Source organism: Amphibalanus amphitrite, unplaced genomic scaffold (assembly GCF_019059575.1).
Source record: "Amphibalanus amphitrite isolate SeventyFive unplaced genomic scaffold, NRLGWU_Aamphi_draft 000111F_arrow, whole genome shotgun sequence".
NCBI classification, from domain to species: Eukaryota; Metazoa; Arthropoda; class Thecostraca; order Balanomorpha; family Balanidae; genus Amphibalanus; species Amphibalanus amphitrite.
Genome location: NW_024881606.1, coordinates 880,753 through 901,317, shown reverse-complemented (window position 1 = coordinate 901,317; position 20,565 = coordinate 880,753). Strand labels below are relative to the sequence as shown.

The 20,565-nt window shown below is 54.2% G+C and overlaps 1 protein-coding gene across 4 annotated transcripts in view; it reads left to right on the top strand.

Annotated features, from left to right (window-relative positions):
- LOC122381004 (protein spire-like) overlaps nucleotides 1-20,565 on the top strand; it is a 99,972-nt gene that overhangs the window by 46,426 nt on the left and 32,981 nt on the right. For all 4 annotated transcript variants that reach the window (XM_043364667.1, XM_043364664.1, XM_043364663.1 and 1 more), the window contains 2 exons: nucleotides 15,423-15,523; nucleotides 19,098-19,301. In XM_043364667.1, coding sequence (XP_043220602.1) covers nucleotides 15,423-15,523; nucleotides 19,098-19,301 — 305 coding nt within the window. The remainder of the gene's footprint in view (nucleotides 1-15,422; nucleotides 15,524-19,097; nucleotides 19,302-20,565) is intronic.

Sequence of the window (20,565 nt, the reverse complement as noted above, 5' to 3'; positions counted from 1 at the left end):
CGCGGAGATCGGATCGGCTGTGGCCGACCACTACACACATTACTCACGGTGTTTGCATGTCGGCCTGTGACCGCCACGGTGCATGTCGTGACGCGAAACAATGGGCCTGGCCCCCGGACTGTCACAACTATGCCATTGTTGTAGCCGCTTCATAGATTCGCTCGCTGTCCTTGCATCCTTGGCCCGATGTCATCCGCCGGTTCCGGACAGGAAATCATCTCATGAGATGCCAAACCAAGTTATGCGCAGCGTATTTCTGTTGCGTTCGGTGTTGATCCTCCATTCTTGAACACTGACCGTTTCGAGTTTGGTGGCTTCTGCGATGAATTTTCTAGCCGTTGACGCCTCAGGGGTGCACCTGCCGACCTACTGAACATCTGCTGTTGCTCTTGTGTCAGCACGAATGTGAGACAACTGAGACAACACCGTCTAGAACGGGTGAGCCTCGGGCATCCCATGCTGATAGGAATATTCAGGTGGTGTGGCATGGGCATCCATCAGCGTCCCAGTCGGGTGACCCCGCCTGCGCTGACGGGCCTCAGTTGACCTGCACCTGTCCACACGCATACCATTAGTCGGAGATGTTACTAGGTGAAGGTGCTGACACGCTTGGCCGCTTGGTGACTGGTTATTCGCTTTAAATGCCTGTATGCATAAGCAAGCATGTTCAAGGCTGTTGAACTTTTGAAGAAGGCTGTTTTTTGCAGCCCTTCATTGAAGGACGGCATTGACATCAGTCAACTAAGTTAGTTATTGTTCGCCTCTTCTAGCCATGACTCATGACGCCTCTGAAGCGGCTCACATTACCCATTTCACCTTGTCGTCATCCGCGGGCGGAACTGTACCGCCAGCTGGTGCCTCGGTCAGGCTCTGCGGACCCCAGCTGTCGTCCGGGGCGGCGGCGCTTCGCCCCAGACCAGGGGCCGAACCGCGACGCTCCGGGCCTGCGGCGCTTCACCCCAGACCAGGGGCCGGACCGTCGCTCCGGGGCCAGAGTCGGCAGCTGACCGCCGACGGCCGGCGGAAGTCAGTCTACAGAGACGACGGCGGCGGCTTCTGAAGGTCGTCCGCCTCCGCCCTTCCCTTCGGGCTCCCGTCTTCCACCGCCGCACCCTCCCTCGCTCATGTCTTCACTAGCCAGTCACATTGTGACCCTCGATAACAAACATCTTGCTATTCAATTCCCTTGAATGCCAATAGAAATTGGCATTGGTTTATAGAGACGATGCATGCCTTCTGTGCTGCTTTACATGACCAAATCCCTCCGTTCAGAACTATCTGACTTTGTTCGGCTCGGATCTTTCCCATTCATGGGTCACGTTAATCGGTGGTTGGTGACGACTTCGAGCCAACGACTGTCGGTGATGGGTCGTTAGTGTAAAACCTCGTTAGGCACGACCCTCAAATGTTTCGAATAGCTGAATGCTTGTGGCTGTTGTGGTGAAAATACGATAATCACTCGTCTTGAAGCCTTAAAAAATGTGAACTCGTCATCTGCTGTGTCAGCGTAGGCATCCCAGCGTCTGCGTCTGGCCGACTGTTTCAACGACCCGGGAAACGCGGTCGGCCATAACTTCTTGCCCTTCTTTGCATAACATGCATTTGGGTGTTGCTTAAATTTCATTGCGGGTTTTTGTGCGCCGTTTAATGGTCGGCTCTGGCGGCGTTTAGCGGCTCGGTGCGGGGTAGAGGAGCCGTTTGGAGGAGCGCCCACGTGGTGTCGACTCGTGTCGCGATCAGCAGATAGCGGCGGTGTGCCGGCGGCTCCCTGGGCCGTCCCATCATCAGCGGTCGGTAACGGCCTGGTTACAGCGGCCGGGAGGGAGCCGACGGGCAGGCCCGATCACAGCGTGATCGCAGCCGATCGGGCCGGCGTGCAGACCACTGCTTCCAGCGGATTGGGAGCGGGGTATGGCGGTGAGAGCTCTGGTTTGTAGCCCTCATCACGCGATCAAGAATGTGAACTAGTCATAGCTGCTGCAAGGTCGGCTGGGTTAATTGTGGGGGGTGGTGGGATGAGTTTGAAATTTCAATTACATTGAACGTTATCCTGTGTGTTCACTTCGGAGCTCATGTGCTGGACTGGTTTCAAATTGTATTGCTCATTAGATAATATGATACGCATGATTAACCAAAGTAGCAGATTGATATCTCACAAACGTCTCAGCCGGTTCCCACACAGAGCTTGTTCATGCATGAGCACGCGCACGTGAGTCTGGTATTCGACAGGCTCGTAAACAGCGCGCTAATGCATCTGTCCGTTTCCGGTACTGTAGGCTAGCGTCGTCCCGAGCAGACCGTTGGTCAATACGACTTCTGTGCTGGCCGCATGCAGAAGCACAATGTGCGGACAAACACGACGATCGAGACAAACAAGACGCACAAACATAGCGTACAAATACGCCGGCAGCTGGCGGACAGACTACAGTCTCCTTCAGACGACGGCTAGTCACCGCGCGCCACTGCGTCACGCATCTCGCGCTGCCTTCCAAACGGGGGCCCTGTTCAAGTGTCTGCGGCCGCCGCGGCTCCCGCGGCCAAAAAGGCGGAGCTTAGCTGGCGGCCAATCAGGCGAGAGCAGCATTCTGGGTAATGCGTAGTTCTTCCTGCGGCTCCCGCGGTCGCTCGGGAGCGACCGCAGGGAAACTTCGACATAAACTGCGCGCGTGAGACAAAACATTGCGGATTTCGCTCTTTGTTTCGGTTGATTTTATTATGTTGTTAAGGAATAATTGCTTCAAAAAGGTACTAATTGAAGTAATAAAGCCATTATAAAGCAATTACGCACAAAATTTTGATCAGCATCTCCTTTCAAAACAACCGTGCCATTCTCGTCGCCGCGCCGGCCGCAGCCGCGAGGGTGTTCAACCTAACCGAAATTAGGCTCCGCCTCGCGGCCGCGGGAGCCGCGGCGGCCGCAGAGCACTTGAACAGGGCTGGGGTCACAGCTGCGGGCCGCGTGTGCTCTGAGACACCGATCGGCAGCACGGCTCACCAGCGCAGCTCTGCAGTGTGTGTAGAGGCCGCCCGATGGCATCTCTCTCCGAACCGCTGCGTATGCAGTTGCGCGCCGCGGCAGAGGCCGAACGCCCCCGGACTGAGCCCGTCCGGCGCCACAGACGAGTGAGTTATGATTGCAGTGATGAGGTTACTTTTAGGCTCTCCAGAGATAGCTTACCCGTTCTGATCATCACCCTAAGGCGAGATACAAGCCGCTTGGAAGCTTAGGACGGAACGCGTATTTGAATAATCAGACGATTAAAACACCGAGGTTGGGCGGCAAAGGGTTGTTTATAAACTCTGTCTGAAAGCTGTCTGAGAAGGATTTAACGAAAAGCACTCTGACATATCGTTGGTAGTCTAGACAAGACCCTGACACCGTAGTGGATGAACGAACGCCACGCCAAGGCCTGGCGCCGAACAGGTTCCACTACGGACGCATGAGCGGGCCTGGAGCGTTCTCACGAAGCCGCGTGCCTGTGCGCGCGTCACGCGTCGTAGTCTGTCCCTCATGGTGCGTTCCTGGCTGTCTGAGAAGTGGCAGGGCCCATCAGCGACCATTTATGGCAAGCCGTCGCCTCGGCTAAGATCAGAACGACCCGACCCGACCACCTCTGGCATATCGCAGCACCCGGTCGCAGCTGTCATTGCCAGTCTGCCAATGTCTGGCACTGATGGATCTTTCGGCTAAGAAAGGCAGCCTTCGATATCCGTGGTGGGATCATGGCCATTGAGCCATTACGCATGGCACGCCTCTGCCATCAGAGCTGCATTCAGAAGTGAAGTGCCTTACGGATGCCAGAGAGCGAGGCGGCGAGTCCTGGACCACTGGCTGCGAGGCCTTTGTCCAGGCGGACATAGGTTTGCAATCTGCCGGGCGTTGTCCCTGGTATGGCATGACCCCAACTTGTCATGCGTCACGCATCTGCTTGCTATGCTCGCTTCGCATCGCATGGGGCATGTCTTCTGCGTACGTTGCGAGCTCACCTACGAGTATCACCCACCTGAACTGGCTCGTCTTGCTCTGACCAGTTCCTCTAGAGCCGTCACACGAGCGACGTCTCTCCAAAATCTGAATTCCGCGGAGGATAGATGAGAATGGGAAACGCACGGAACCGGAAGGACTAGGACGTCTCTCCACCGGCCTTGCCCAATTCCAATATCTAGGCTGTCTGTCGGTTTGACGGTCCCGCCGACCCTGTCTGTCGGTCCTTCCGGCCAGTCTCCGGACCTGGACGGACAGGCGATGGTCGCGGACGTCCCCGGGTCGGGTCAGGTCCACTGGACCGTCGAGACTTCGGGACCAGTTCTTGCAGGTCTGGACTGATGACCAGGAATGCCGCAGTAGCCACATGCCGAACCACCGCCGCACCGCTACGTCCGGCGGGGTGAAACCGGCGCGGCGACAAAAACGACGCAGTTAAAGTCAGTAAACCATCTGTGCGATGACGAGCTCCGCAATAATGAATCGGAGCCAAAGCGAAGTGGTAAAATGTGGCTAAGAGCAAAAGTTACTGCTCACGTCTCACTCTGTCAGAAGAAATATAGTAAATTATTTCGTGACAAGCTGCAAGGGACCTAAAGGCAAGGGAAGGTAAAATTTCGTTTTTCTTACGGTAATGCATACGTCAACCCTCCATCACGTTGCCCAGATTTATAAAGAAATATAATACAAATTATTGTGTTTCCAGTTATATTCAAACCTTTTCCGCGGCTGCTGTGTTCGAGCCAAGTCGTTGCCGAGAAGGGACTCAGTGTGCAGGTGGTCCTCAGTTCCATCCGCACCATCCCTTTTCTGTCCTCTCCCCTACACTTCTCTCCTTCCTCCCCTCCCAACACCTGGGTGGCCCGTTTCTGCCTCTGATCTCACCGTCCAGCTGCATGAGAGGGAAGAACCGGTTAGGCTCGGGCGGTGAACCGTATCACTCGCGACTTTCATCACTTCCACGGGATCAGCCTCTTCCCTCGTTTGCCCTTCCTCTGACTTTATCTGCCCTCTCACTCTCGTCCCTCCCCCTTAGCTGGGTCCGGTGTGTGTGTGTGTGTGTGAGGGCACAGGAAGACCTTGAACCCATCACTGATGAGGCGGAGAGGACAGGACCGATGGCCGTTTGAACATAAAACTGGTTCCACCGGCGTCTTGGACCTGACGTTGATCCATTTCTTCCGTGGATGAACGTGCAAAGTGGTGTTAAAGTGAGTCAATTTTATAGGATCAATGTCAACTGAGAATCTGTTCGGTGTTCATCTCCGGGGCAATGCCCAGCTGAGATAGAACGATGAACCTGTGATTGCATCTCGATTCCTGGAAGGATTCGGTTTATGAGCAAAATGATCTGTGGGCTTAGGTAGGATAATGTGGCACTGAACTCGGAAAACAAAGTCGTGTTATAGAAAATAGGAAATCACGTAATGTCAGACCACGCGAGATCAGCGTACCGTTGGGGAGGATTCTATCTAACCCCATTCCCCCTCACTGACCTGGTGACACGAGCCATCCCAGGGTTCGGGTCACCGTCCCCGCAGCGACAGCACTAACCACTCTCCGCCGTGGGCGGTGGATGGCCGCTTCGCCCCGCCCCGCCCCCACCCTGGTCCCCGTCCCGGCTCGGCAATGGTCTATTTCGGTGACCGACGCCGCAACAGGTCCATTTCGATATTGGCTAAGGATTGGACTAGCTACCTCATTACTCTACGAACGATCCCCGCCTTGCTGGTTGCCCAATCTGGTGCACGTTGTGCTGAAAATAGTTCTCTATGCCTAAATTGATGAGGGAGGATTCGCGGGAGCGTGCGCTGGGGGTGGGGGATCGTGGTGACCAAAGTCTCCAGTCACGCCTCTTGGACCGTCCGTGGCGACGCGTGGGTCGTATTACTCCGGTCGTGATGCTCGCTCGGGCACTCCCAACACTTATCCTGGTCGACTCTTCGGGTCATTCGGCGATGGCCGTCGTAGCTGCCGTAGACGTGACTCGCTATGTTGTCACGACGTCGCTTCACGGTTCCACACACTGCCTGGAAGTACCCGTACTATCACCAGGCTAGTGATGGTTAGTGCAGGGCGATGCTGAACCGTGCCGTGCAGAACAGCGCTCAAAGTCAGCGACGTCCTGATGTCCGTCCCGCAGTCTCGTCAGCCACCTGCGCCGGACAGCGGTGTGTGTAATTGCAGATGCTAATTAGTGCAGGAATGTGCGCGGTACATGCCAGCACTAATGCTTCGGCAGGAGCCCCAAGGTAGTCCAGCCGTCATGACGCTCCGACATGCATTGCTGATGAGAGCTTGATTGACTTGGAACATGGATTTTGTTTCGGATGAGCCTGTTAGTAATGCTTAGATCCCTTTTGGAATCATGTTCTCGGTTTTCAAGTATGCTTTACAAAATGGCAAGTGATTGCTAAAAGCGAGAGCGTGAGCGACCCAATAGCTACATCTCTAGCATGAAACGCTCTTGGAAAGCGCGGTGTGGGGTGCAGGTGGTTGATCTGTGAAACTTTCCGCGGCGCGGGGTGGCCGCCCTCGGAGCCGTCGTGCTCCACTGGAGCGCCGGTCGGCGGCAGAGTGCGAACTGTGGTGTCCAGTTGGCCGCCGGGGCCAGATGCTACGCTACGGCCCGCTGAGCTGAGTGGAAGCGGCACCTGCTGCTCGGGAGCAGTTTTAGCGGCGGTAGGAGCAGCAGAAACTGTAATAGCAGCAGCAGTAATAGCAGCAACAGTGTTAGGATGCTGCCATGCCCCTCATGGCCCGAGCATGATCTCGTGCATGCTGGCTTTCCGCCCATCGCCAAAATGTTCATGCATTTGCATATGTTGTTGCATGTTTTAGTTATTTTTGTCAGCAACAGTTTTTTAAAACCAGTCTTCCAAATACGTTCCTTGAAGATCTTGTCACAACTGCCATTGTCTGCATCTGATTTGTGGTGTTTTAGGTAGCGAAGTGAGTGTCTTAAATGCTCGCCTGATAGCGCTGCATCTATGTGCTGGCAATAGCTGTATTTCACAGCCGTGAGCAATGTCCCATGCAAGAAGGGCTAGTTAAAAGTTAAAACCATCACTTAATGAAGTCATGCAACTTTGCATATTCTGAACGTTATTTTGGAGTTTTTACTTGAACGATTGTGATCCTCACTCAGAAGACGAGTCTGACGCGTTCGCTCCACAACCTAGCCCGAAAGAAAGTGCATCGAATCAACACGGGTGGCCTTTTGTTTAGAGGAGAAACCCGCCCCGGGCCGTGACGACTCGAGGCATTGTGCTGCCGGGCTCTGACGGGTAAATGTCGCCGAGTACGGCTTCCCCACCGGGCTGCGTTCTCGGAGTCGCCACGAAGCCGGACAGCGTCTCCGGTGTATGGTCTGTTACCTGTCGAGTCGGGGGTTTGGTGCCGACAGGGGGAGGAGGGAGGCGTTCGGCGTGCCCCGACAGGGTGTGGCGGATGGTCTGCGGTGGGGAGGGGGAGGTTTGAACGCGTGCTGAGGCCAGTGGAGGCCAGACGCTGACCCTGAGAGCGCGGCAGTCGGTCGGGCTGTAACGATCACAGGGCTGGTTGGACTGCGAGTCCACTGGTCATCCTTGAAGGCGTCGTGTCCGCCCCGGGCTGGACTGGTACCCGGTGGATGGTGCGTAAATTTGCCCTCTGATCGTAGGGTGGGCTATTCAGGAAGGGTCGGCCGGGAGCGGAGAGCTGAAGGATCTTCACAGGTCTGGTCCTTTCAAGTCGGACAAGTAGAGAAGAGTCGCAAATTCCTTACGCTGAAAGAGACGTCCAGCGACCACCATTCATGGAACGGCCGGGAAGGGGGAAACAACACCCGAAATGGCTCGAAATAACTCATGATCCCTGGCTATAAAGCGCCAGCCCCATAGCCGTCAATCGGCTAACTACATCGCCTGCAGTCAGGATGACACAAAAAGACAGGTTGTGGACGACAAACAAATTAACCTGCACGGCCGAGGCGTGATCGGCGTTGGGAGCGACCTTGGCGTGAGCGCCGCCGTTAATGTTGTTCCGTGTTGTGATTAATGACCGGCACGATATCACGGGCGTCATGCCGACCGTCAACCGTGACTCGGCCGCCATCATGAACACCCGCAGATGAAAACGCACCGCGCCGTCGCCGTCATACCATCCTTTGCGCGTATGGCGTGAGTCGAGCGGCTGGCGAGCCGCATCCTAACCGCTCGCCCCGGGAGCTGTTTCTCCGTGCCACGAGACGCGACACAAAAACTGGGCGCGCGTCTGGTTTGTGGCTCAGGAATTTAGATATCAGACAGAACAACACGGCCATTTATAAACGGCCCCGCCGGCGGCGGGCGGTTCTCCGGAGCGCGGCGCCATTCCGGACTCCGGGGAGCGCCGAGTCCGAGAAATGGATTCCGGACCGTGGAAGGCACGACGGCGCTCCGAAGCCCGGCTCGGACGGAGCTGGACGTCACCGACACTCCAATGGCACTCTCCAGGCTTGTCGGTGTATTTCTGACTCAATGGCCCTCGTCCCATCTTGACCTGCCGACAGTGGCACGCCCACCCGGCACCGGCCACCGCCGCCTCGTCGTCCTCGACGTACAGTAAACACGGTTCGTCGGAGACGACGGGGCTGATGGTCGGAGGTGACGAGGGATCCCGTCGCTCGTGTCGCTGCCGTGTCGCTGCCGAATCGGTCCGGCTGAGGGCTATTTTGGTCAGGGATCTGGGACGGTCGCTGAGCTGAGCTGACGGGCGGGGCTCGTCATGGCTCGCTGCAGCGACCCGATAGTGCAGACGGGGCTCGATAGGATGGATCAAGGTGCTGATAGGCGACGATTGCTCGAATGAGTCATGAGCCGATCTATTCAATGGTGTATAGGGAGGGCTGCACGATCGACGGGGCGTGTCTCGCCTGTAACACTTCATATCGTTTTCTTGATAGGTAGGTCGCAGTTATCGACATTGCTGTATATCAAGTTATGCTTCACCATTTCCTCCCGATATGAATCCCGATCAGACATGGTTTATCGATGGTTCAATAGGTTGAGCGTCCACTGCCACTTTAAGAGGTTGCTCGGTCTCAGGACAACTTCCATTGTGTTGGGGCCCTTGAGAGTTGACCGATAATTTTCAAGCTCTGAATCAGACATGGTTTAATTCTTATGATGCCACATTGCGTGCCAAATCCGCCTTGCTAAGCCCTATGACGCACTTGATTCCACCGTTGCGAGGTCCAGTAGTTGGTCAGGGGTCAGCTGATATCCTCGGGTCATCTCGACTGACCTCTGAGGTCCACCGAGCTGTCATCAAAGCGATTGACATTCAGGCGTGATTGGAGTCCGTGGAATTCCGAATGGGAACGACATCCAAGCGGCACTCAGCGCCATTCGGTCCGTATCAGATCAGATCGGAACAACGTATAAAATTTACCGGAGATTTATCCGAGCCACATCGGAGTGTCATTGAGCGACATGGAGCCGCCGTTACGCGGCGGTATCGGACACACGTCTGGGACTCACCGACCCTCATCTATCCCTCATCGCCGTGACATGAGCGCGGTAGCCCAGTGCCGCATTCGGACGGCGCTAATGGTCGATATCGGGCTGCATCTCGGCTCGGCGGCGGTCGCCGTTTGTCCCAGAGGTCAGACGGACTAGATCTGGGCCCGTCCAGAGAGGTCACGCCGCCAGAAATGGGGACACCGGAACAGGACAGACAGTGTCACCGCTTTTGGTGCGCTCGGGAGGCCTGATGTATTCCTGGTGTCTTCCATAGACTCTCCGTCACCTCTCTTCTTGTCATGCCACCTTCCTGGTATACTCCAGCTAGCGTGATTTGTAGCCATGAGTTGAGCTGAGAATGCAGACAACTGGTGAATAATTGGTGACATAAGGTCAGGTTCCCGAGAGTTTGCGGTTTGCGTGAGACGTTCTGCGGTTTATATGGGGCTGTCGCAGTGTGACAGCAGGCCGACACAAGTTTGCCACCCGGCGGAGCTCATGGCGTTTTTCCTTTCAGAGTTTTCCGCTATTCCTGAGCGACACCTCCACGCACTGAACTTTCCACTTTCTGAACTTCTACCATTCTCCAATCATGTAGCAGCACATCGCCCCATGCTTATTTTGAAATGCTCATGACTTCATGAGAACAAGACACACAAAACACTCAAACGCCCATCATATAAGCCAAGAACTGCCAAGACCGACGAAGATGAGATATTGTATGTTGTATAGTAACTCGATACCACTTGCCTGAAAACAGCAACTCTCAATTTTTATTGCGTGATATGACACCCTTCTTCGGGAGAACGTTTCCTAAACCACTTCAGCCTTCCCGCTTGGTCGCGTTTTCACCGGCGACCACTCGAGACACTCGTGGCCACTTCCCTGTCGGAAAAAGCCTTCTTCGGTGTCTGCTCGCGCGCCGACCCACTGTGGCACGTGTCCCGACCACATGTCGCGTGCCGCGGGCCCGGCGGCGTGCCTTTCGCGACTGCCGTGCCGTCGGCTGTTCTGACACCACGTGAGGAAACAGGACCCGATGAGGCCTTATTAGCACGGCTGGCTCGAGCACCAGACTCGAAATGGGAGTGGGCCATCGATCACTCATGCCGCCGCCGGCTCCCGGTGCCGGGAAACGACTCAAACAAACTAGACATGGCCCTGACCGCCGCGCAGAGGCTCCTCTCCGGGCAGGGTGGAGATCAAGCTAGAGACAAGTGCTTTTGGATATCGGGATCGTCTGGCGTGACGCGAAATGTTTTCATTAGTGAGTTAAAACGAGTATTTTATGAACAGCTGTCAGGTTTACCGTTTAGCTTATTTGGTTCCATAGAGGCTTGCTTAATGATTTGTGTGTTTTGTTGTTTTTTTCCCATCAACTAAGGTGTCGTACTGGTGCACGCCCCTTGGTGAAAAGCATGCTTTTTGTCATATCCCGGGCGCCAGTCACCGAGGTCGTTATTGTGGTGATTTTGTCATGCTGTCTGCCCTTCCAACGTCTCCCTCCCTCCGGTGTGGGCCAGGGTCGCCTCGTGACTCAGGCGCCGCCAAAGTTCCCACGGATGAGGGCAGTATCGAGCCGATCTCAGCTGGGTACTGGGACGGCCGCCGCAGACTGGGGAAGGGCACCGCCAGCGTCTGTAGAGAGGCAGCGGTAATTGCCGAAGACGGGGGTGGGTCCCAGTGACGTCTAGGGCTGGAAGTTCGATGGGAGACGGCGGCGATGCGGAACCAGTGGCAGCGGCCAGCGATTATTTGAGGATGGGTGGCAAGAACAGTGTGTCAAATGATGTAAGAATCTTGAGCGCTCGGTGAAGAGGAGGAGGCACTCGGGTTGTGGGACCGAGCCCTATAATGGATCTGCTGGCTACATGATCGGACCATTTTGTGATAAATGTTTGGGTTAAACCGATTCTATTCGGTTCACTTTTTATCGTATTTTTATATTTTTTTTCTTCAAACCGGCACACGCATGACCTTAAATAGGTGGACTTTAAAGGTCGCCCACCTCGAGTTACCGTTCTCTCTTGACGTTCATGTTGTGCCCGTACACGACGCATGTGCACGCTGAAACGGGTCTGTCAATGCACAATGCACTGAGACGGATTGGATTGGATCTGTTGCTAACGGAAACTGACTTGATCTGCAGACAGTCAAAACACAGTTCAAGCAAATCCGCTTAGCTAATGTGTTTCTATAGAAGCAGAGTGACTGCTCCGTTAGCTGAAAGGAGATCCGTAGCGAATCGTGAAGGGATTTGCGACCAAAACAAGCCTAACCTTTGTGTGAGAGATACATTCACAAATGTGTACTCTACGCTATATCTAACCCAAAGTCATGCACCGGGATAAGTACCTGAGGTGTATTTTTTCTTCTCACTTTGTCATCGCCAGGCAATAAGTTATCCATGGCTCTATAAGACCGGCAGCCGGCATTGTCAACTCAAGTCGGATAACATTTCTAGACATAAAACATAAAAGGCCGTCAAAGCGTCTGATGCTGTTACCAAACCGCTTCTTTCTATTAACAGCTTCTTTTCGCAACTTCCTTGACCTCCAGGCTTCAGCGCAAAAACTGGAACATCAACCAGACTCCTGATGATGGCGTCTTTGAGAAAGCCGCAGGCCTAGCAGTCGCCTCACGTTTGAGTTCGCTAATGACAGTCGTGACCGGCGTGCAGTTTTGTTTATTCCTTCTCGACTCATCTCCTGGGCGTTCTTTTTGCGTTCATGTCTTGTGCACACACTCGCACATCGATATCTATCTTCAGTCGGCAGTGCAGGGAGATTCTCATCACGTGTTCGTCGCCTTGCGTGCCTGCACGCCTCGGCAGCGAACTCACGTGCTCATGAGCTTTCACCGTGTAAACAACGAGGATGGGCGGGTCAGCAGCCGTGCCGGGGCCCGCGCCATTCCTGACCCCACCGAAGACCTGTGCCAAATTACCCTGTCTGGAAAGCTAGCGGCAGCGCCTTTTAGTCGCCCAAGTATCACGAAGTTACGCCCAAGAGCCGCGCGCAATAAGTATCCTCGCGAAGTCAAACGCCCGCCAGGAATCTCTCCCTGGTTTGGGGAGGTCTGGGTTGTGGGGGCGATGGATGGAAGGGGAGGGATCCGGGTGGGCGGTGATAGCGGTAACAATGCGGTAACAGTGTGACGCTGGCGACACGGTGACACGGGTGTCACTGCACCCCATCTGTCACACGGCACGAGCGGCGGGCACAATGCCGGTGACGCTCGCCGACCGGCCTCCATTCAGCCGCTGATCGGCCCGTGTTCTGTCCCACACACAGGATAAACGCTCCATTGAACCTCCGTGGGCGGTGGCCGAGCTGGTCCGCGCCGCGCCCCTGGGTACCGGTAACCCTTGTGACCTTTGTGACCTCTGTGATCTCTGGGTTGACCTTTGCGACCCTGTGATTCCGAACTGCGCAGACATGTCGCCAGAAATGTCCTACCGAGCTCACCTAGTGACTATCTAGGAAAGATGGGACCGCGGCGTCGAGCATTCCTCAGATATACGTTAATGCCGTGATAGATCGGACTCAGATTGGTGAATTGGTCCGGATTAGAAATGGATCATGGCCCTTACAAGGTACCGGATTAAACTCGCGCTAAAGGTGGCTCTCACCGTCAAAAACAGCCGTTATATTTTGATCCGGCCTCCAGACCGATGACCTATTCGGAATGCACCATTCCTGGTTTTGAATATCATTTATCCAAAGCGCACTTCCTCTCCTTGGTGATGCGATTTTTCTCGCCAATCTCCGGCCAGACTCCGTCCGAGGAGCTCATGATGGTGGTCGCCGCAGTGCACCCATCCAGACCGGCGCACGGTTCAGCGAATCCCATGTTTATCACTCGCTGCCCGTTAGATTGATATCGGCTGCAGATGTAAACGTTAACTTCTTGCGTGAATTTTAGCGTTTAGCGCTACAACAGCGGGGACTTGTAATCCATGTTTTATTAAGAAAAGACTTAGCGTGGAGGTTGGGTGAGTCAGAAGTTCAGTCACCCGATAAACCTGCTAAACCATCACAATCCTGTGGCGCCTTACCTTCTGAGAATTTCACCTCCCACTATCAGGTAGAGATAAGCAAGATCCACCTCACTTGTGGTCGCTCAACTTCCTTTGCGTGCTTTTCAACTCACGACAGCTCAACTCACACCTCACCTCACGATAGACCGACTCACATCTCGAATTTCTCGCCATCATATAGCCTTAGACGTGCGCTGCAGGGGCAGGCTATTGCTGCCTACGACAATCACTCCACGGGGCCGCTACTGCGCTATGCGCTGCACTGTTGCAGCCCGGCAGAGACAAATGAGAGTGGTTGTGGGTGGTAATGTCCGGTTCAGGTCGGACTGAAATATTTGCCGGAGTTGCAGGCGGGGATTTCTAATGATGGGTCTGCAACGGAAGACTGCGATCGTGAGAGGATAGAGAAAGAGAGAGAGAGAGAGAGAGAGAGAGAGAAAGAGAGAGAGAGAGAGAGAGAGAGAGAGAGAGAGAGAGAGAGAGAGAGAGAGAGAGAGAGAGAGAGAGAGAGAGAGAGAGAGAGAGAGAGAGAGAGAGAGAGAGAGACGTGCAGCTGGACAGCTCACGAGAAGCCCAGGTTGACGTGAGGTTACTGGGACATTGTGTCCACGCGTCCCCGTAGACTCCCCGTCGATCCCACTGCTGGTTCGAACCTGAAGCGGCCAGGGTGGACGTCGTGCCTCGGGTAGCAAGTGACACGACCCGTTGCGAAATTGCAGCGGCACCACGCGGGTCCGCTCGTCCCAGCGGGGTCCAGTCGGCCGGGTCAACTGCATTCCAAGCTGCCCAACTCGGCTCAGTGGAGCTCCAGCCGCCACGGACAACATTCCACGGCGCCTTTCACTTTCCGTCGAGCTGCATCTGCACCCTGATCGGGGAGTATGTGACGGACGGGAGAGAGGACATTGGACGCTGCCCCGCGGGCCGAGGACGGACGGGAGGAGCAGCGCCCCCGGCAAGGACGCGGCGACTGCCAGCTGATCGCGGGGCCGGTGAACCGTGACGGACATCGGAGGTCCCAAAGGGATCCTAGAACGCGACAGTGGAATCGAGGCGCATCAGCAACGTGTTAACGCCAAACTCTGCGCATTTGTTATGCTTTGTTTGGTAGGAGCAGCCCTAAATTTCTCTTTCCTTGACCTTCAAGATAGAATGCTTGGTTAAATGTTTCGATGATGCGGCCCATGTATGTTGGTATTTTGTCTCCGCTCTGCTCCCATATCTCTGAATAAATGCTCATAGTGGTGCTCAAATGCTTCTTTGGTTTTTCTGGTCGTCTCTGTCAGCACGTGAGGCTGACAGCATGCGGTGGCTCTTTGCATTGGAATACAATTTCCGATTTCCATTATCTGTTCGACGAAAAGACTTCAGGCTGAGATACCTTGAACACTGCAATGGTACTATTAAGCTGCTTGTGAAAAGGTGTATGTCGCAACATGCCCTTTAGGCCGCCCTGAATAAAAACGAGAAGCCCGTTTTCTTTTGGTCTGCACCAGGCGCATGCCATCACCCGAGGGCCTCTATCACTAACCTCGCGTGATCTCAGTGGGTACGAAGCGCCCGCTGCAGCTCTCTCCCTCTCCCTCTTTCCCTCTCCCACATCTCCCGATAAAGGGATGGCCCTGTTTCGGTGGGCGTCCCCCGGATCTGGTGGGAAGGTTCTATCTCCCGACCCACGGCCTCTCGTTTGGATTCCGTGGGCTTACTCCCATGACAGCGTCCACCCGTCTTGGCTCGGGACGGCGCTGGACCCGGCCATTACTGACCTCATCTGCCCATCTGTCCTCCCCTTTTGGACCGGCCGACCGAGATCGCCGCCCACTGCCGCCCTCCACCGGTGACCTGTGTGACCTCGTGTGACCCATGTGTGACCCGTGTGTGACCCCAGGGCTGACCCGCCTCCTCTGACCCCCAGGTCCCGGCGAGAAGGCCGAAACCGACGACGAAGGCATCGAACGGGACTCGGGCGACTCAGATGACGACCCGCACATATTCCGGCTCCGAGAGGTCATCGAGGTATGTACCGCACCGTCGGAAAGCAGCAGCTAACTGATAAAGCACCGCGTGGCTCTGAGGCGGGCTGGGGAGGTTATGGATGTTATTTCTGAGCCGGGCCGGGCCGCGGCTCGCGCTCACAACACATACAATATGTATGATGCTGTTCATCGGGCGAAGCAATTGATAACGGAAAGTGTCTGAGCTTGATCGAGAGGCGCGTCTCATGGCGATGATGACCATGGTTCCGTCGCGTTAACCGAGGAGCTTGGCTGGTCTGTCCTCAAGATCCATGAGCTGGTGACGTTATTAGCATAATGCATATATTCGCGCTGATAAACGGCGAGAGTGGCTATTCATGTCCCATTAGTTAAACTAATGCCCAGTTTGTCTGTCTTGGAGGAGGAATGCTTATCCGGACGTGTCCTTCGATCAAGCTGTTACAAGTATGTATATCAATGCGAAGCTATCCATGCATTCATGCGTTCACTTTCGACGACGGTCAATCAAGATCACGCTCGCCTATAAGTTATAATCGTGAATCAAGGTCTGGGTAGATCCATTCCGTACTGTACCGACTCGGGAAGAGAAAGCGCCATGCCTTCCGTGACCCACGGCGAGGTGACTGGTCTGTGCAGGAAGATACCCTTCCGTCTCGTACTGCCGTGAGATCCAATTAACCCCGACCTCTGCTGGACCCGGAATAAACCAGTACTGCATCGTGACCGGCCGGCCAGTCACGTGTCCGACGCTCTCCCCCACTATCCGCCAAGGTGGTAGGCCACGTGACTAGACTCACACCGTCGCTGAACTGCGGTGTTTCAGCGGTAGGACACAGAGCGCCAGTGTTTATGATTCGGTCGGTCATCCTCCTGGCTCGGCGGCGTGTGATGCTGCGGTAGGGAGGGGTCTGACACCAGATACACCCTGGATGGACTCTAACGGGACCGGTCCGCCCCCGGGGACCGAGCTGCGCTGCTCGTGGACGCGAGATTTTCCACTGAAAAACGGGCCGACATTGGCGCACTGCCGCTCGCAGCGGATAAAAAAACGTGGATGCCGGGATCAGGAAGTTCATTTACGGGTAACCTACATCTGTAAATTGTGTGCCCACTGACCTGGACAGCTATAATATTTATGCATACTGAACTGAATGTTTCAAATTTGTGACCATATTGGTCTTGGGCTTTCATTTTTTTTTGTGACATTTCACCTGAAAATTAGATTCAACATTCCAGAGGTACGAAAAGGTGGAATAAATGACATGATTAAGCTGCTTTCCCGAAATAGAGAAATATCAGTCAAATAAATTAGAACATTAAGCCTTATCTAATTTTAATGCCAGCGATATCACCGGCCAACGTTTCCTTATTTAGATGCGGGGAGGTGCGAGCTGCTACCGGTACCGGTTATAATTGTTGGTCAGCGGTGGGTCGGCCCGGGTCGATCCGTCACCGATGCTCGATGAGCCGACCGTTTAACCCGCCCTCTCCGTGGGCTGATTATCGGTCCTCACGACGTGGTCCAATTTTAGACCGGCAGCGGACAGATCCCAGCAGCGTCCGTACCGCGGCACAGCGGGACACTCCCGCCGGCCAGCGGAATGGACTGGGAAAACGGAGAACGGCGTCAGACCGAACGTGAGACGTGCGGAGCGGAATGGGGTGGTTGATTTGAGCGCAGCGGGGTGTCGGAACGTCTCCCGACCGTTTTAGAGGCTCGTGTGAGATAGGGTCGAACCGGTACTGATGATGATGTCTCACTGAAGTCATTTATCACCCCGGCTAAAACACGGTCTTATATCCCCACGCACAGCCTTTGGTGGCTATTGTGCAGATTATGCTGTCGGAGCTATCTAAAGATGACTAATTGCTGCAACGCACGCACGCACTCTGCTTTGTGTGCAACGCTCACTTATATAGCTATTTGTAATTAGATAAGTTTTCTCTTCACTGGAATACCTGAAAGAGTAAATGCAGTAACACGATATATCACTACCCGGAAAAGACACCATGAGCGGTAGTTCAGCTTGCGCCATGGAATCGTTCAGCGCCGAATTAGTCGGTATGTGACAGGCTCGGATGTTCTGATCAGCCGCACCCAGGTCGGTCTGGTAAACAGACTGGATAGTCCCTGCTGCACCGCTTCGGATGCTGTTCGGACCCGGAGCTGGTGTTGGTATGCAGTGCACCCATTGCTGGATGTTCGACCAAAGATAACATGCCGTCAAAGGGGCTTGTTTCCATACTCTGAAGGCGCAAACGGTGCGGTGCGTGGGGAAACGTAGCCCAGCCACCTTTGAGAATCGAACCTGTCGCCAAGCGAAGATTTGCGGATGGCTTGATCCACGTCCGTGATTTGGGCACCCGCTTTCTGTCCCAAATAAACGTTATCAAGTAATGTCACTGGCCGTCGGAGAATGGATCGGGATTTAGATAGTGACATTGCTTACCATAACAGTCACCGATGGGTGTCGAATTTAATTCGTTTTAATGGCACGTTCTGTCAATATGGCTTACCCATCAATGGAAACTTTTAAAGTGAGGCCTCATCATTTGAACCCGCGGATGTGCTTTAGAAAGTCTTGCGTGTGTGAAATGTCATAATTTCAATCACAAGAACAAAGTTCCCAAGGGCCCAAGGTCATTTGATAACATAAGAACGTCAACCGCAATCTCAGGCACCGCGGGGCGCCAATTTACGTTCGTCTACGACCCTTTATGCGTGAGGATTGCGTTAGGAAGGTATGCGTGCGCCGCAGTCGTCTCGCGCAGCCGTGCAGTCCCTGGCTGCAAGTCAGCCGCTCGCACAATACACGCGCAGAAATGATAAGGGAATTACAATTACCGACGCTGATCGTAAATATGAGGCCACTATCATCAGTAGTAGGAGCGAGGGGCCCGCCCCGTGCCGTACGCACAGGGCCGCTCTCACCGCCCCAGGCGCTATGCGTGCTAACGACAACGGGCCGCCAAACGGCTCAACTTTATCACCCCTGCCAGGGCATCGGTCTGTCCGGCCACTCGTGTTTCAAAGCGAGTTATGAAACCGTTTGTAGTTGGCTTTCATTTGCAGCTGGCCGCTGGGATTGCGGGCCGGACGACGTCCTGAGATCGAGTTGGTGATAATTTAGCGCAGATCGCCGGCGGGGCAGTGTGTATGCGTAGCGCTAATTTCACGCATCATTCACGTACGCCGCCGGACGGCTGTGAAATCTGCTTTGTCAGCCACGGATCCAGAACAGCCGGCTCCCAATCTGTCTCAGTGGCTCACTGTTCTACTCGAGGGTCTGTCTCCGTGTCTCAACCAGTCCATTGGCCGCTCTTGACCTCAATAGCGGCACTATGTTGGCGGCTTGATACGAGATTGGCATGAATCGCAGCCACTTTTGGTGAAGGTGGAAATATGTCACTGCTGCTGAATGTACTCGTGGTCGTCTATGCCACAATGCTTGACATCACAAACCGATCAAAACTCAGCTGACAGAACGAGAATCAAATGTAACCTAGAGAAAGCTGACCCACGACGCATCATGACCTGACTCGGGATAACTCAACCCAACCTGACCTGACCTGACCCGTTCTCTCTCCTCCAGCGATGCGCAAACCACCTGGAGCGTCCGGCCAGCTCGGAGCAGCACTTCAAGGCGGTGTGCCGTGCGCTGGTGGCCGAGACGCTGGAGCTGACCACCTTCCTCAGGGTGGTGCGCCAGGGCACCAGCGAGCTGCGGCGCATCACCGACGAGCGCGATCACAACTCGGGCGCCGCCGAGATGGACGAGCTCAACCGGCATCAGTGGGTGAGTGCAAACGAAAACAGGGATGAGTAGCCACCGACTAGGGGATATACGGACTGGTGTGTATGAGCGGTGGGTATGGAGCGAGTGGGTATGAGCAGACGAGGAGTATTACGGACGGGCGGAGACGGGGTGTATGGCCTGTATGCGGACGGGCGGGTGAGTGTACGGACGGGCAGTTAGGGGAGGGAGAGCATGCGGACGGGGAGTTTTTACTTATTGTCATCACTTGATATTGATATCCATGATTTATGAATCATGTTTGGCAAAGCCCCGGCAAACCTGCACCACGAATCAATCTTTACATGCCTATAAGCTATTGACACATAACCTTCGTATTTACAAAAAGCCAGCCAACTTTCCTCTTCAAGAGCTTCAAAAATGCCGCAACAATACCCAATCTCTGCATTTCTTTGGTTCCTACATGTAGCGCAATAGCGGTTTTGCCGCTACTGGTAGCTGACCGGCGTTGTTTTAGGCGCGTTACACCAACTTATCAGTTACCGAATCGGCAGTTACCGGCTGGTAACCAGTGGTAACGGTGTCAAGTGTGACCGAGAGCGTTTGAACACAGCTATATAGGTGTTGTGTTTGCAGTACCTACCTCAGAGCGGAGCAATTGCAGTGGTATAGTCACTAGTCAGTAGTCAGTACTTTCACCGATGGGGACGGTCTAATTTGAGAGGACAGCGAGAGCTCTGGTTACATTGGAGATTGTTATCGCGGATTAGGATCAGATTGCTTGTTTACAAGGAAGTGGTTTGATATGTTTTGCATTCGAGTTGAGTAGATTAAAGTTTGAGACGAGGAAGTATATACGGTAGATGATTGCATATTTTTACCGTTCAATAAATCAACGCGGAATGTTATGAATGTCATTGTTTTCTGCAACCTGCATATTGTTAGATAAACCCGTAAATCCCACAATTACGGCTATTTTTATGTGTCTTTGTACGAAAAGTGATATTTTGATATGTGGAACTTAGGATAACTTGCATGCTATAACTGCCTTATTATCGCTCATGGCGGTAGGCGGTAGGTATTTGACTGGACACGCGATTTGTCAGACTGCGAACAAGGACTCCCGTCCGTCGCGTGGCATTATATCAGACTATCGTCACTTCTGAAATGGCTGATAAAAACTGTCCGCTAATAAGTATTGTCAGCACCGTCACACGCTTATTTGTGCTGTGATGCTACTCGTTAACAGCAAAAACCACTGGCTGACTGTGTCGTCGACACCCTCTGAAGGCTTCCACGGCCCTGT